This window comes from Hylobates moloch, unplaced genomic scaffold, assembly GCF_009828535.3.
Source record: "Hylobates moloch isolate HMO894 unplaced genomic scaffold, HMol_V3 SCAFFOLD_7, whole genome shotgun sequence".
NCBI classification, from domain to species: Eukaryota; Metazoa; Chordata; class Mammalia; order Primates; family Hylobatidae; genus Hylobates; species Hylobates moloch.
The window spans coordinates 50,489,145-50,503,728 of record NW_026652282.1 but is presented as its reverse complement, the minus strand read 5'-3'; the positions used below and the strand labels follow the sequence as shown (position 1 = coordinate 50,503,728).

Here is a 14,584-nt window from a genome sequence, read left to right as displayed (position 1 = left end):
ATATATAATATCAATATATAATATCAGTATATATAATCATATATAATATATGATTATATATATGATTATATATATATATAATGTTGTTCTAGGACCTGTTGCTTCTAGGATCTCTTAGTGAACAAAATTATAAAACATTTTTGGGGGCTATTGGAAGAGCTTTCCTTACCATGGTCTCATTACTTATATACCCCCCTCCAGTTCCCCGCCAGCCATACTAACTTACAGCAGCATGTCCTTGCCTTCTTCACTGTAGCTTCTTCTAACTGGAGTTCCCTTACTTAATGGCTTGCCTGGAAAACACGTAACTCTCCATTTGTCAGTTTCAGCAACATCTCTTCTCTAAAGTTTCTTAAGATCCCCTCAGTAGCACTGGACATTCCGTTCTTTAATTTCCCTGCTGTACCCAAAGCAGACACGATTCCAGCATTTAGGAAACTTTATTGCACTTACCCATTTACATGTCCTAACTTTCCAGTAACATAAAAGCAAGAAGCAAATAATACCATTTTAGTAAGACCAACAGTTAGAGAAGGAAATCAAAGTAGAAAGAATAACTAAATGAGTCAATAAATTCCCCAGTTGTTTCTCTGCTTGTCTGCTGGTGCTTGATTTCACCCAATTAATAGAAACACCACCACACAAACACACACACACACATATTAACCTTGCAGAAGGTCCTCCTAAAACTTTCCTGGACAGACCCAGCCCCCAAAAGTTTTCTCCAAGTACTGGGCCACAGCCAGGGTCAGATGATCATTAAAGGGTCCAGCCACAACCTGGATGCCTAGAGGGAGTCCTTTGGCATTCAGTCCTAGTGGGCATTGGGTCACAGGCAAACCCAGGGCACTGAAGACACCTAAAGAAAACAAACAAAATAAGTGAGAAATCAAGACCTGTTCTTGAAAACGTATTTCTTCAATTATTTTGTCAATAATAAAGATAATAGGTGAAAACATATAATTATCATTTACTATCTACTTAGGACTTAATAATATTTAGGAACTTTACCTGTATTAAATACTTGACATCACAACAAGCTCATAATATAGAAGCTATTAATTATCACTACTTTTCTGATGAAATAACTGAAGTATAGAGAAGTTATATAACACATCCAAGATTACTTGGCTAGCAAAAGCTGTAATTGAGATCTGAATGCAGAAAGTGTGAATAATAGCCTAAAGTTCTTTCCTATGATGTTATTTCTAACTTGTTTTCCACAGCACTTTCAGAAAAATCAGAGTAAATTATAAAGTAGAACAATATACTCTTAATATACGGATTTTCTTTTAAGCTATAAACATTTTGTAATATCACCTCACACTAATCTAGAGTTGTGATTTGTCATTATTTACCTCATTCATGCTGTTGTAAAACTTTATTGCAGCATAATTTATATAAAATAAGATTCCTCATTTCAAATGTACAGTTTAATGATTGCTAATAAATTTACAGAATTGTGCAAGCATCACCACAATCTAGGTAGAGAACATTTTTATCATCCACCCCAAAAACCCCATACCAATTAGCAATTACACTCCATTTTCTATTTCCCCAATCCCCAGTATCCAGTAATTAAACTTTTATCTGTATAGATTTCCTATTCTGAACACTTTCTAGAAATTGCATTATATAATATGTAACATTTTGTGTGTGATTTCTTCCACTCTGCACAATGTTTTCAAGGTTTATATAAATGGTTCTTTTATGGACAAAGACTATTCCATTGAATAAATATACCAAATTTTGATTATCTATTCACCAGTTACTGGACAGTTGGACTAATACTTTTGGCTATTACTAATTATGCTGCAAAAATCAGCAATATAATTACACATTTGTTTATAAGTCTGTATGAATATTTATTTTCATTTCTTGAGCATATATATACATATACAGATGAATGAAATAGTTGAGTCTTATGACAAATTTACATTTAACATTTTAAGAAAATGCCAAATTGTTTTCCAAAGAGTCTGCACCAATTTGACAAGGTTCCAGTTACTCCACATGCTCATTAACCCTTATCCTTTTTGTTTATAACTATTTTAGTGAATGTGCAATGATAACTCCTTGTGATTTTAATATGCATTTCCCTAATGAGTAATTATATTGACCATTCTCTCACGCACTTATGGGCAATTAGTATGTTTTCTTTAGGGAAATATCTATTGAAATCCATTGTGCATTTTAAGTTGGGTTATCGTCTTATTACTGAGTTGTAAGAGTTTTTCATATATTTGGAATATAAATCCCCAGTCGTTATATAATTTGCAAATATTTTCCCCTGGTCAGTGTCTTTCCTTTTTACTTTATTGAAGCTATATTTTGAAATAGATTTTTTTTAATTTTGGCAAATTCTAATTTATCATGCTTTCTTTTATTGCCTGTGCTTTTGAAGCTGTATCTAGGAAACATTTTACCTCAAGGTCGTGAAGATGTACTCATGTTTCCTTATAACAATATTAGAGTTTTAGCTTTTACATTTAGGTCTCCTATTTATTTTGCATTAGTTTTTGTATACGGTGGGTGTGTGGCAAGGCTCCAACTTTATTCTTTTGCATGTAAATATCCAGTTGTCCTAGAACCATTTGATGAAAAGACTATTAATTCTTCATTGAACTGTCTTGAAACCTTTATTAAAAGTAAATTGAGAGGAAAGTAAAGAGAGTGATGTCAGCAAGATAATGGAATAGGAGGAGTTCTGCAGTTCCAGTCCCCCTCACATAAATCCAACTACCAACTATCCGCAGATAAGAATACTTTCATGAATATCCCTGAATTTGGGAGATAGCCCCTCCAGCCGCAGAACAGATAACAGCTGCATTCAAAGGGTAAGAGGAATGGTTTCATTTCGTATCACCCTCCCTCAAGCTGTAACAGTGCCACAGAAGATTCCCCTGGGCTCATGTTTCTGCAGGGGAAAAGAGAGTTGTAAACATATAGCCAGCTTCCTCGTCATTGTGAGGTGCTTTACAGGAAGCTCAGTCTTGTCTCACTCCATGACAAGCATTGGGAGTACCAGCAGGGCTAGGGCACCTGAGGTTAGTTAGAAACAAAGAAAAGGGGTGGGGCTCACAATGATGAGCACACGGATTTTGGCAGTGGCTCTTCACTTTTGTCAATGAAGGTGCCAAATGATAGAAAACAGCCAACAGCACTGCCCTGCAGGAACCATAGTCCACGGGTTTGCTTAGCTGAAGTCCCTAGCCAGCTTCCTTACGTAATGTCACTTCTCTCCTTGAGCCTTTTCCAGGCTTGGAGGCAACTGTAGGCCAGTAATTATCCATGGAAGAGAGCACCTGGCCCCACTCAACCCCACTGACTGTATGACAATCCCACTAATGCTTAATGTTCTCTTTAAGGCTTCCTCAGGCCAGAAGGCAAGTGCTGATCCATGAATATCTGTGAAAGGAAGTACCTAAACTGTCTTGTCCCAGGTGGCTGAACAGTCACCCCAGAGATCTCCTTGAGCCTAAGAGCACCAGCACATGGCCCTGACTGACTACAGATTCCAAACAGCAGTACTGTTTTGCTGGGGAAGGCAGCATGAAATGCAATTTGATCAGAGGACAGCCATCAGCACTGCCAAATTAAAACCCAGCTAGTTGTCTCATCAGACTACAAAGCACAGCTTGCCATTCCACTCAAGCTCGAACTACAGGTAGCAGCTCACCCCAACTAGAGAACCCAAGAGCAAGGTCAGCTGTCCAGGGTTGCTATCAGTTGGTCCACCCAAAATCCCAGGTTAGAATAAATACTGAAAGATTATCATTGCCAAAGAACACCTACAAAGGCTGAAAGAGGTGGCCATGTACCCAAATGAATAGGCACCAAAACAAGAACACAAAAATTACAAACAATTTTTAAAAATCACAAAAATAAACTAATAAACCTCTAATTATGGGCCCTGAATAAACAGAGCTCTATGAGATGACTGATAATGAATTCAGAAGTAGTTAAGGAATGTTATAAGTAAAAGTATTTAAGGAAAGGTAAGGTAGTTAAAGAAAGATATAAGAAAAAATAATGAAGAAGGTCTGAGAATTACGGGACAGTATCAAAATAACCAATGTTTAAGTAACAGAAGTTATGCCATCCCTCCTTCCCCTGGGCTAGGGAGGAAATGGGAAAGCTAGGCACTTCTGCAGCCTTCAGCACAGATACTACAGCTGAAGTACAAAGAAGCAACAGGTTTACTGTGTGCCACACAACTCCCCACTTACACTGCTTCACACTAAATGGGGTTTGCAGGCTCCAGGTCACCAGTGCAACTTCCCCTGCCCCTGCTTGAAGACTGTGGCCATGGCTTGGCCTTTCTTTGACAGCCCAAATCCCAGAGGTTGCTGCCAACCATTTTGCAGCCACCACTGCCACTAACTGTGCCCCTGCCACCTCTGGGCCAGGGAGAGAGTAGGGAGGCCTGGCACCTACCTGTGCATGCCTCCCACAACAAAATCCAACACTGCATCTGTAGGAGGAAAGTGTGGGTGTACCACGTGCCTCATAGCTTCCAGTTTCCATTTTTCCAACTTCGGGGACTTGCCCTACCCAGTGAAAGGTCCACAGCATGGCTGGCTTGCCCCCAACTGAATATTTCAGCTGCAGCCCAGAGCCCCTTGGAGAGCCCAATAACCACAGGCCAGTTATCCACCCTCAGGTTCCCACCACCTGACTGGTCTGCCTGACCTGCCTGAGAGTTCAGCCAGTGACCCAGGGACCAACCCAACTCTCCCCATTACACAGACAGCACTGAACTCTGGGCTGGCTCAACCCAGGTCCAGCCCCTTCAGGACTCGTAAATGCCATCCAGTGGGCCATCTAGGGGCCTGGGGACTGGGGAGCTACCTAGCCCAGTCTAACACAGCCAGTACCTATCCAGTCCTCCTGGCACCTGAGGTCAGACTAACTTAACCAGCTCACACCACCACAAATGACACTCACCACATGGGCTGAAAGGCAGACCTCTCCCTTACATGAAGCAGCAACATTGATATGTCAAAGAAGAGGTGAGCCATAAAGCTGTCTGTATTTGGGTTGAGTGAGTAAAGATATTCTGCCTCAAAAACACCCCCATGGAGAGTTGCAAGAGAGGCATTCTCCCTGGCTTTCAGACACACTGTGGCCTGGAGAGACAACAACATGCATCTGAAGTGTACATGATGAGCCCTACAACAAGGGTGTGAAAAGGAAACAGATTGTGTTCCTGCCTATTTAGGACATGGAGGCAGTGCAACCCCCTCACTTCCAGCAGAGGCCTAAGTATACGTACCAGGAGTTCCCCCAGCCACCCCTATCAGGACTAGTGCCTGTGCTCATCATTGGAGTATTTGTAGGCAAGCCAAAGGGTCCAAATCAGATCAGGTGTGCCTCCCCAGCCACAGTTAAGAAGGAAGCTCAGAGCATTGGGATCACCACAATCTAGCTCGTTACGTGAAACAACAGGGATCCCCTCATGTAAACAAAGATCAAATACCCATCTGCTTATGCCACATCTGTGTCTTACCCTTAAGTGCTACCCCCTGGCCAGCAGGTCAAAGTGCATAGCCCAATAAAAAAGTTGTCAGTGGCCAGGCGCAGTGGCTCATGCCTGTAATCCCAGCACTTTGGGAGTCCGAGACGGGTGGATCACCTGAGGTCAGGAGTTCGAGAGCAGCCTGACCAACACGGAGAAACCCCGTCTCTACTAAAAATACAAAATTAGCTGGGTGTGGTGGCACACGCCCATGCCTGTAATCCCAGCTACTTGGGAGGCTGAGGCAGGAGAATCACTTGAACCTGGGAGGTGGAGCTTGCGGTGAGCTGAGATTGATTGTGTGCCATTGCATTCTGGCCTGAGAAATAAGAGCGAAACTCCGTCTCAAAAAAAAAAAAAAAAAGTTGCCCCCAGAAGTGCACAGGAAATAGGAGCAAAGCCAAGGACTCTACCCAGAATACTATACAATAACATTCTCAGGAGGGAGGAAGAAAAAATAGGGAAAGAACAACAAATACCATCTGAACAAAAATAAATTTCAAAAGTAAGTGACAATACCTCCAGATGAGAAGAACTCAGCATAAGAAATCTGGCACCATGAAAAAGCTGAATGTTGTGATACCAACAAGAGTCAAACTAGCTTTCTAGCAATGGACCTTAACCAAAATGGAAACTCAGAAATGACAGATAAAGAATTCAAACTGTGGATTGTCAGGATGCTCCACAAGATCCAAGACAAGACTGAAAACCAACCAAAAAGAAAATATGAAGGCAATTCAGGATATGAAGGAAGAGATAAATATATTTTTTTAAAAAATCAAACAGGACTTCTGGAAATGAAAAATTCACTTAAGGAATTTCAAAATAAAGTTGAACACTTTAATAATAGACTAGACCAAGTAGAAGAAAGAATTTCAGAGATTGAAGATCAGTTTCTCAAACTAAACTGGTCAGACAAAAATAAAAAAAATTAAAAAAATGGAACAAAGTCTTTGTGAAATATGGGATTATGTAAAGCAACAAAACCTATAACATATTGGCATTTCTAAGAGAGAGGAAGAAAAATGTAAACAACCTTGAAAATATACATGAGGAAATAATTCAGGAACATTTTGCTAATCTTGCTAGAAAGATATCCATGTACAAGAAACTCAGAGAACATCTGTGAGATATTATTTAAAATAAACATTATGAAGGTATATAGTGATCAGACTATCTAAAGTCAATAATAAAGAAGAGAGCATTAATCAAAGCACCTATAAAAGAAAACCAATCAGGCTAAGAGTGGACTTCTCTGTAAAAATCTCAAAACTCAGAAGAGACTGGGGGCTATTTTAACTCCTTTAAAAAATAAAAACCTGCTGCCAAAAATTTTATATCCTGCCAAACTGTTTCAAAAATGAAGGAGAAATAAAATATTTCCCACAAGCAATAAAAAAAAAAAAATGAGGGAATGAAGCCAAGATGGCTGAATACAAGCAGATCTGGTCTGCAGCTCCCAGTGAGACCAATGCAGAAGGTGGATGATTTCTGAATTTTCAAGTGAGGTACCCAGTTCATCTCATAGGGACTGGTTAGGCAGTGGGTCCAACCCAGAGGAGGGCGAGCAGAAGCAGAGTGGGGCGTTGCCTCATCCAGGAAGTACAAGAAGTTGGGGGACCTCCCTCTCCCTGTCGAGGGAAGCTATGAGGGACTGTGATACCCAGCTAGGTTACTATGCTTTTCCCATGGTTTTCACAATCTGCAGATCAGAAGATTCCCTTGTGTGCCTACACCACCAGGGCCCTGAGTTTCAAACACAAAACGGGGTGGTCGTTTTGGCACTGAGATAGCTGCAGGTGTACTTTTTCCATATCCCAGTTGTGGCTGGAACTCCAGTGGCACCTGGAACCCAAATGAGACACAACTGTTCACTCTCCTGGAAAGGAGGCTGAAGCCAGGGAGCCTAGTGGTATTGCTCAGCAGGTCCCACTGCCAGGGAGACCAGCAAGCTGAGAACCACTGGCTTGAAATTCATGCAGCCAGCACAACAGTCTGAAATTGACCTGGGACAATTGAGCTTGATGGGGGGAAGGGCATTCACCATTACTGAGGATTTCGTAGGCAGTTTTCCCCTGAAAACACTGAGGAGACTGGGAGGTCTGGGCTGGGCACAGCAAAGTGGCTGTGGCCAGACTGCATCCCTGCATCACTGGGTAGGGCATCCCTGAAGGAAAAGTAACAGCCCCAGTCGGGTGCTTACAGACAAAACTACCATCTCCCTGGGACAGAGCATATGGGGGAAGCAGTAGCTGTGGGAGCAGCTTCAGGGGATTTCATCATTCCGGCCTGCTGGCTCTGAAGAGAACAACTAATCCTGACAAGAGGGATTCTCCCAGCACAGTGCGCCAGCTCTGCCAAGGGACTGAATGCCACCTCAACTGGGTCCCTGACCTTGTGCACCCAACTGGGAGAGACCTCCCAACAGGGGTCAAAGGACACTTCATACAAGACAGCTCCAGCTGGCATCAGGCTGGTGCCCCTCTGGGACGAAGCTTCCAGAGGAAGGAGCAGGCAGCAATCTTTGCTGTTCTACAGCCTCCACTGGTGATACCCAGGAGAACAGGGTTTGGATTGGACCTCTGGCAAACTGCAGCAGACCTGTGGAAGAGAGGCCTGACTGTTAGAAGAAAAACTAATAAACAGAAAGCAACAACATCAACATCAACATAAAGGAACCCCACACAAAAATCCCATCCAAGGTTATCAGCTTCAAAGATCAAAGGTAGATAAATACTGAAGATGAGGAAAAAAACAGCACAAAAGCACTGAAAATTCCAAAAACCAGAATGCCTCTTCTCCTCCAAATGATTGCAACTCCTCTCCAGCAAGGGCACAAAACTGGATACAGAATGAGATTGCCAAATTGACAGAAGTAGGCTTCAGAATGTGGGTAATAATAAACTCCTCTGAGCTAAATGAGCATGTTCTAACCCAAGGCAAGGAAGCTAAAAACCTTGATAAAAGGTTACAGGAAATGCTAACTAAAATAACTAGTTTAGAGAGGATATAAATGACATGATGGAGCTGAAAAAGACAGCATGAGAACTTTGTGATGCATACACAAGTTAACAATAGCCAAATAGATCAAGTGGAAGAAAGGATATCAGAGATTGAAAATCACCTTACTGAAATAAGGCAAGATTACAACATTAGAAATAAAAAGAGTGAAAAGAAAGAAAAGAAAGCCTCCAAGAAATATGGGACTATGTGAAAAGAACAAACCTACGATTGACTGGGATCCTTAAGGATGATGGGGAGAATGGAACCAAGTTAGACAGCACACTTCAGGATATTATCCAGGAAAACTTCCCCAACCTAGCAAGACAGGCCAACATTCAAATTCAGGAAATACAGAAAACACCATTAAGATACTCCTCAAGAAGAGAAACCCCAAGACACCTAATTGCCAGATTCTCCAAGGTTGAAATGAAGGAAAAAATGTTATGAGCAGCCAAAGAGAAAAGTCAGGTTACCTACAAAGGGAAGCCCAACAGACAAACAATGGATTAATCTGCAAAAACCCTACAAGCCTAAAGACAGTGGGGGCAAACATTCAACTTTCTTAAAGAAAATGGTTTTCAAACCAAAATTTCACATCCAAACAAACTAAGCTTCATAAGAGAAGGAGAAATAAAATCCTTCAAAGACAAACAAATACTGAGGAACTTGTCACCACCAAACCTGCCTTAAAAGAGCTCCTGAAGGAAGCACTAAATATGGAATGGAAAAACCGGTATCAGCCACTGCAAAAACATACCAAATTGTAAAGACCATCAACACTATGAAGAAACTGCATCAACTAATGGGCAAAATAACCAGCTGGCATCATAATGACAGGAGCAATTTCACACATAACAATATTAACCTTAAATATAAATGGGCTAAATGCCCCAATTAAAAGACACCCACTGGCAAATGGGATAAAGAGTCAAGACCCATCGGTGTGCTGTATTCAGAAGACCCATCTCATGTGCAAAGACACACATAGGCTCAAAATAAAGGGATGGAGAAATATTTACCAAGCAAGTGTAAAGCAAAAGAAAGCAGAGGTTGCAATCCTATCCTTTTTTTTTTAAATTTTATTATTATACTTTAAGTTTTAGGGTACATGTGCACAACGTGCAGGTTTGTTACATATGTATACATGTGCCATGTTGGTGTGCTGCACCCATTAACTCGTCATTTAGCATTAGGTATATCTCCTAATGCTATCCTTCCCCCCACCCCCCACCCCATAACAGTCCCCAGTGTCTGATATTTCCCTTCCTGCAATCCTATTCTTTGATAAAACAGACGTTAAACCAACAAAGATCAAAAAAGGCATAGAAGGGCATTACATAATGGCAAAGGGAACAATGCAACAAGAAGAGCTAACTATCGTAAATATATATGCACCCAAAACAGGAGAACCCAGATTCACAAAACAAGATCTTAGAAACCTACAAGGGATGTACACTCCCACACAATGATAGTGGGAGACTTTAACACCCACTGTCTATATTAGACAGATCAATGACACAGAAAATAAACAAGGATTTTCAGGACTTCAACTCAGCTCTGGACCAAGCAGACCTAATGGATATCTGAAGATCTCACCACCACAAAATAATAGAATATACATTCTTCTCAGCACCACATAGCACTTATTCTAAAATCAACCACATAATTGAAAGTTAAACACTCCTCAGCAAATGCAAAAAATAGAAAACAAATAGTCTCTCAGACCTCAGTGAAATCAAATTAGAACTCAGGATTAAGAAACTCACTAAAAACAGCACAACTACCTGGAAACTGAACAACCTGCTCCTGAATGACTACTGGGTAAATAACGAAATTAAAGTAGAAATAAATAAGTTTTTTGAAACCAATGAGAACAAAGACACAACCTACCGAAATCTCCAAGACACATTTAAACCAGTGTCTGAGGAAAATTAATAGCACTGAATGCCCACAGGTGAAAGCATGAAAGATCTAAAATTGACACCATACCATAACAATGAAAAGAACTAGAGAAGCAGGAGCAAATTCAAAAGCTAACAGAAGATAAGAAATAACTAAGATCGGGGGGGGCAGTTACAAGATGGCTGAATAGGAACAGCTCCAGTCCACAGCTCCCAGCGTGAGTGACACAGAAGACGGGTGATTTCTGCACTTCCAACTAAGGTACCAGGTTCATCTCACTGGGGCTTGTTGGACAGTGGGTGCAGGACAGTGGGCGTAGCACACCAAGCATAAGCTGAAGCAGGGCAAGGCATCACCTCACTCAGGAAGTGCAAGGGTTCATGGAATTCCCTTTCCTAGCCAAGCAAAGCAGTGACAGACGGTACCTGGAAAATCGAGTCACTACCACCTTAATACTGCACTTTTCCAGTGGCCTTAGCAAATGGCACACCAGGAGATTATATCCCACTCCCAGCTTGGAGGGTCCCATGGCCATGGAGTCTCACTCATTGCTAGCACAGCAGTTTGAGATTGAACTGCAAGGCAGCAGCAAGGCTGGGGGATGGGCACCTGCCATGGCTGAGCCTTGAGTAGGTAAACAAAGCATCCAGGCAGCTCGAACTGGGTGGAGCCCATGGCAGTCAAGGAGGCCTCCCTGCCTCTGTAGACTCCACCACTGGGGGCAAGGCAAAGCAGAACAAAAGAAAGCAGAAACCTCTGCGAACTTAAATGTCCCTGTCTGACAGCTTTGAAGAGAGTACTGGTTCTCCCAGCACAGAGTTTGAGATCTGAGAACGAACAGACTGCCCCCTCAAGTGGGTCCCTGAACCACGAGTAGCCTAAGTGGGAAGCACCCCTCAGGAGGGGCAGACTGACACCTCACATGGCCGGGTACCCCTCTAAAACAAAACTTCCAGAGGAACGATCAGGTAGCAACATTTGCTGTTCAGCAATATTCACTGTTCTGCAACCTCCGCTGCTGATACCCAGGCAAACAGGGTCTGGAGTGGACCTACAGCAAACTCCAACAGACCTGCAGCTGAGGGTCCTGTCTGTTAGAAGGAAAACTAACAAAGAGAAAGGACATCCACAACAAAACCCCATCTGTACGTCACCATCTTCAAAACCCAAAGCTAGAAACAACCACAAAGATGGTGAAAAAACAGCAGAAAAACTGAAAATTCTAAAAATCAGAGCACCTCTCCTCTTCCAAAGGAACACAGCTCCTCATCAGCAACAGAACAAAGCTGGACGGAGAATGACTTTGACGAGTTGAGAGAAGAAGGCTTCAGATGATCAAACTTCTCCGAGCTAAAGAAGCAAGTTCAAACCCATCACAAAGAAGTTAAAAACCTTCAAAAAAGATTAGACGAAAGGCTAACTAGACTAACCAATATAGAGAAGGCCTTAAATGACCTGATGGAGCTGAAACCCCTGGCACGAGAAATACAGGATGAATGCATAAGTTTCAGTAGCCGATTCGATCAGCTGGAAGAAAGGGTCAGTGATTGAAGATGAAATGAATGAAATGAAGTGAGAAGAGAAGTTCACAGAAAAAAGAATAAAAAGAAATGAACAAAGCCTCCAAGAAATATGGGACAATGTGAAAAGACCAAATCTACATCTGATTGGTGTACTTGAAAGTGATGGGGAGAATGGAACCAAGTTGGAAAACACTCTGCAAGATATTGTCCAGGAGAACTTCCCCAATCTAGCAAGGCAGGCCAACAATCAAATTCAGGAAATACCAAGAACCCCACAAAGATACTCCTCGAGAAGAGTAACTCCAAGTCACATAATTGTCAGATTCACCAAAGTTGAAATGAAGGAAAAAATGTTAAGGGCAGCCAGAGAGAAAGGTCGGGTTACCCACAAAGGGAAGCCCATTAGACTAACAGCAGATCTCTCAGCAGAAACTCTACAAGCCAGAAGAGAGTGGGGGCCAATATTCAACATTCTTAAAGAAAAGAATTTTCAACCCAGAATTTCATATGCAGCCAAACTAAGCTTCATAAGTGAAGGACAAATAAAATACTTTACAGACAAGCAAATGCTGAGACATTTTGTCACCACCAGGCCTGCCCTAAAAGAGATCCTGAAGGAAGCACTAAACATGGAAAGGAAGAATTGGTACCAGCCACTGCAAAAACATGCCAAATTGTAAAGACCATCGATGCTAGGAAGAAACTGCATCAACTAACGAGTGAAATAACCAGCGGACATCATAATGAAAGGATGAAATTCACATATAACAATATTAACCTTAAATGTAAATGGGCTAAATACTCCAATTAAAAGACATAGACTGGCAAATGGGGTAAAGAGTCAAGACCTGTCAGTGTGCTGTATTCAGGAGATCCATCTCATGTGCAGAGACACAGATAGGCTCAAAATAAAGGGATGGAGGAAGATGTACCAAGCAAATGTAAAACAAAAAAAGACAGGGGTTGTAATCCTAGTATCTGATAAAAGAGACTTTAAACCAACAAAGATCAAGAGACAAAGAAGGCCATTACTTACTGAATGGCAAAGGAGTCAATTCAACAAGAAGAGCACACTATCTTAAATACATATGCAACCAATACAGGAGCACACAGATTCATAAAGCAAGTCCTTAGAGACTTACAAAGAGACTGAGACTCCCACACAATAATAACGGGAGATTTTAACACCCCACTGTCAACATTAGACAGATCCACGAGACACAAAGTTAAAAAGGATATCCAGGAATTGAACTCAGCTCTGCACGAAGAGGACCTAATAGACATCTATAGAACTCTCCACCCCAAAACAACAGAATATATATTCTTCTCAGCACCACATTGCACTTATTCCAAAATTGACCACATAGTTGGAAGTAAAGCATTCCTCAGCAAATGTAAAAGAACAGAAATTAGAACAAACTGTCTCTCAGACCACAGTACAATCAAATTAGAACTCAGGATTAAGAAACTCACACAAAACCACTCAACTACATGGAAACTGAAAAACCTGCTCCTGAATGACTACTGCTTACATAACAAAATGAAGGCAGATATAAAGATGTTCTTTGAAACCAACGAAAACAAAGAAACAACATACTAGAATGTGTGGGACACATTCAAAGCAGTGTGTAGAGGGAAATGTATAGAACTAAATGCCCACAAGAGAAAGCAGGAAAGATCTAAAATTGACACCCTAAAATCACAATTAAAAGAACTAGAGGAGCAAGAGCAAACACAATCAAAAGCCAGCAGAAGGCAAGAAACAACTAAGATCAGAGCAGAATTGAAGGAGATAGAGACACAAAAAACCCTTCAAAAAATTAATGAATCCAGATGCTGGTTTTTTGAAGAGATCAACAAAATTGATAGACCACTAGCAAGACCAATAAAGAAGAAAAGAGTGAAGAATCAAATAGATGCAATAAAAAATGATAAAGGGGAGATCACCACCAATCCCAAAGAAATACAAACTACCATCAGAGAATACTACAAACACGTCTACACAAATCAACTAGAAAATCTAGAAGAAATGGATAAATTCCTGAACACATACACCCTCCCAAGACTAAACCAGGAAGAAGTTGAATCTCTGAATAGACAAATAACAGGCTCTGAAATTGAGGCAATACTTAATAGCTTACCAACCAAAAAAAGTGCAGGACCAGACAGATTTACAACCAAATTCTATCAGAGGCACAAGGCAGAGCTGGTACCATTCCTTCTGAAACTATTCCAATCAATAGAAAAAGTGGGAATCCTCCCGACCTCATTTTATGAGGTCAGCAACATCCTGATACCAAAGCCTGACAGAGACACAACAAAAAAAGAGAATTTTAGACTGATATCCCTGATGAACATCGATGCAAAAATCCTCAATAGAATACTGACAAACCGAATCTAGCAACACATCAAAAAGCTTATTGACCATGATCAAGTGGACTTCATCCCTGGGATGCAAGGCTGGTTCAACGTATGCAAATCAATAAATGTAATCCAACATATAAACAGAACCAAAGACAAAAAACACATGATTATCTCAATAGATGCAGAAAAAGCCTTTGACAAAATTCAACCACCCTTCATGCTAAAAGCTCTCAGTAAATTAGGTATTGATGGGACATATCTCAAAATAATAAGA

General features: G+C 41.2%; 1 protein-coding gene across 1 annotated transcript in view; it reads right to left on the bottom strand.

Moving 5' to 3' along the window:
• Positions 1-192: 192 nt before the first annotated feature.
• FAAH2 (fatty acid amide hydrolase 2) overlaps positions 193-14,584 on the bottom strand; it is a 215,236-nt gene continuing 200,844 nt past the window's right edge. The window contains exon 9 of the mRNA XM_058441321.1: positions 193-859. Within this exon, the coding sequence (XP_058297304.1) occupies positions 684-859 (176 nt within the window). The 3' untranslated portion in view covers positions 193-683. The remainder of the gene's footprint in view (positions 860-14,584) is intronic.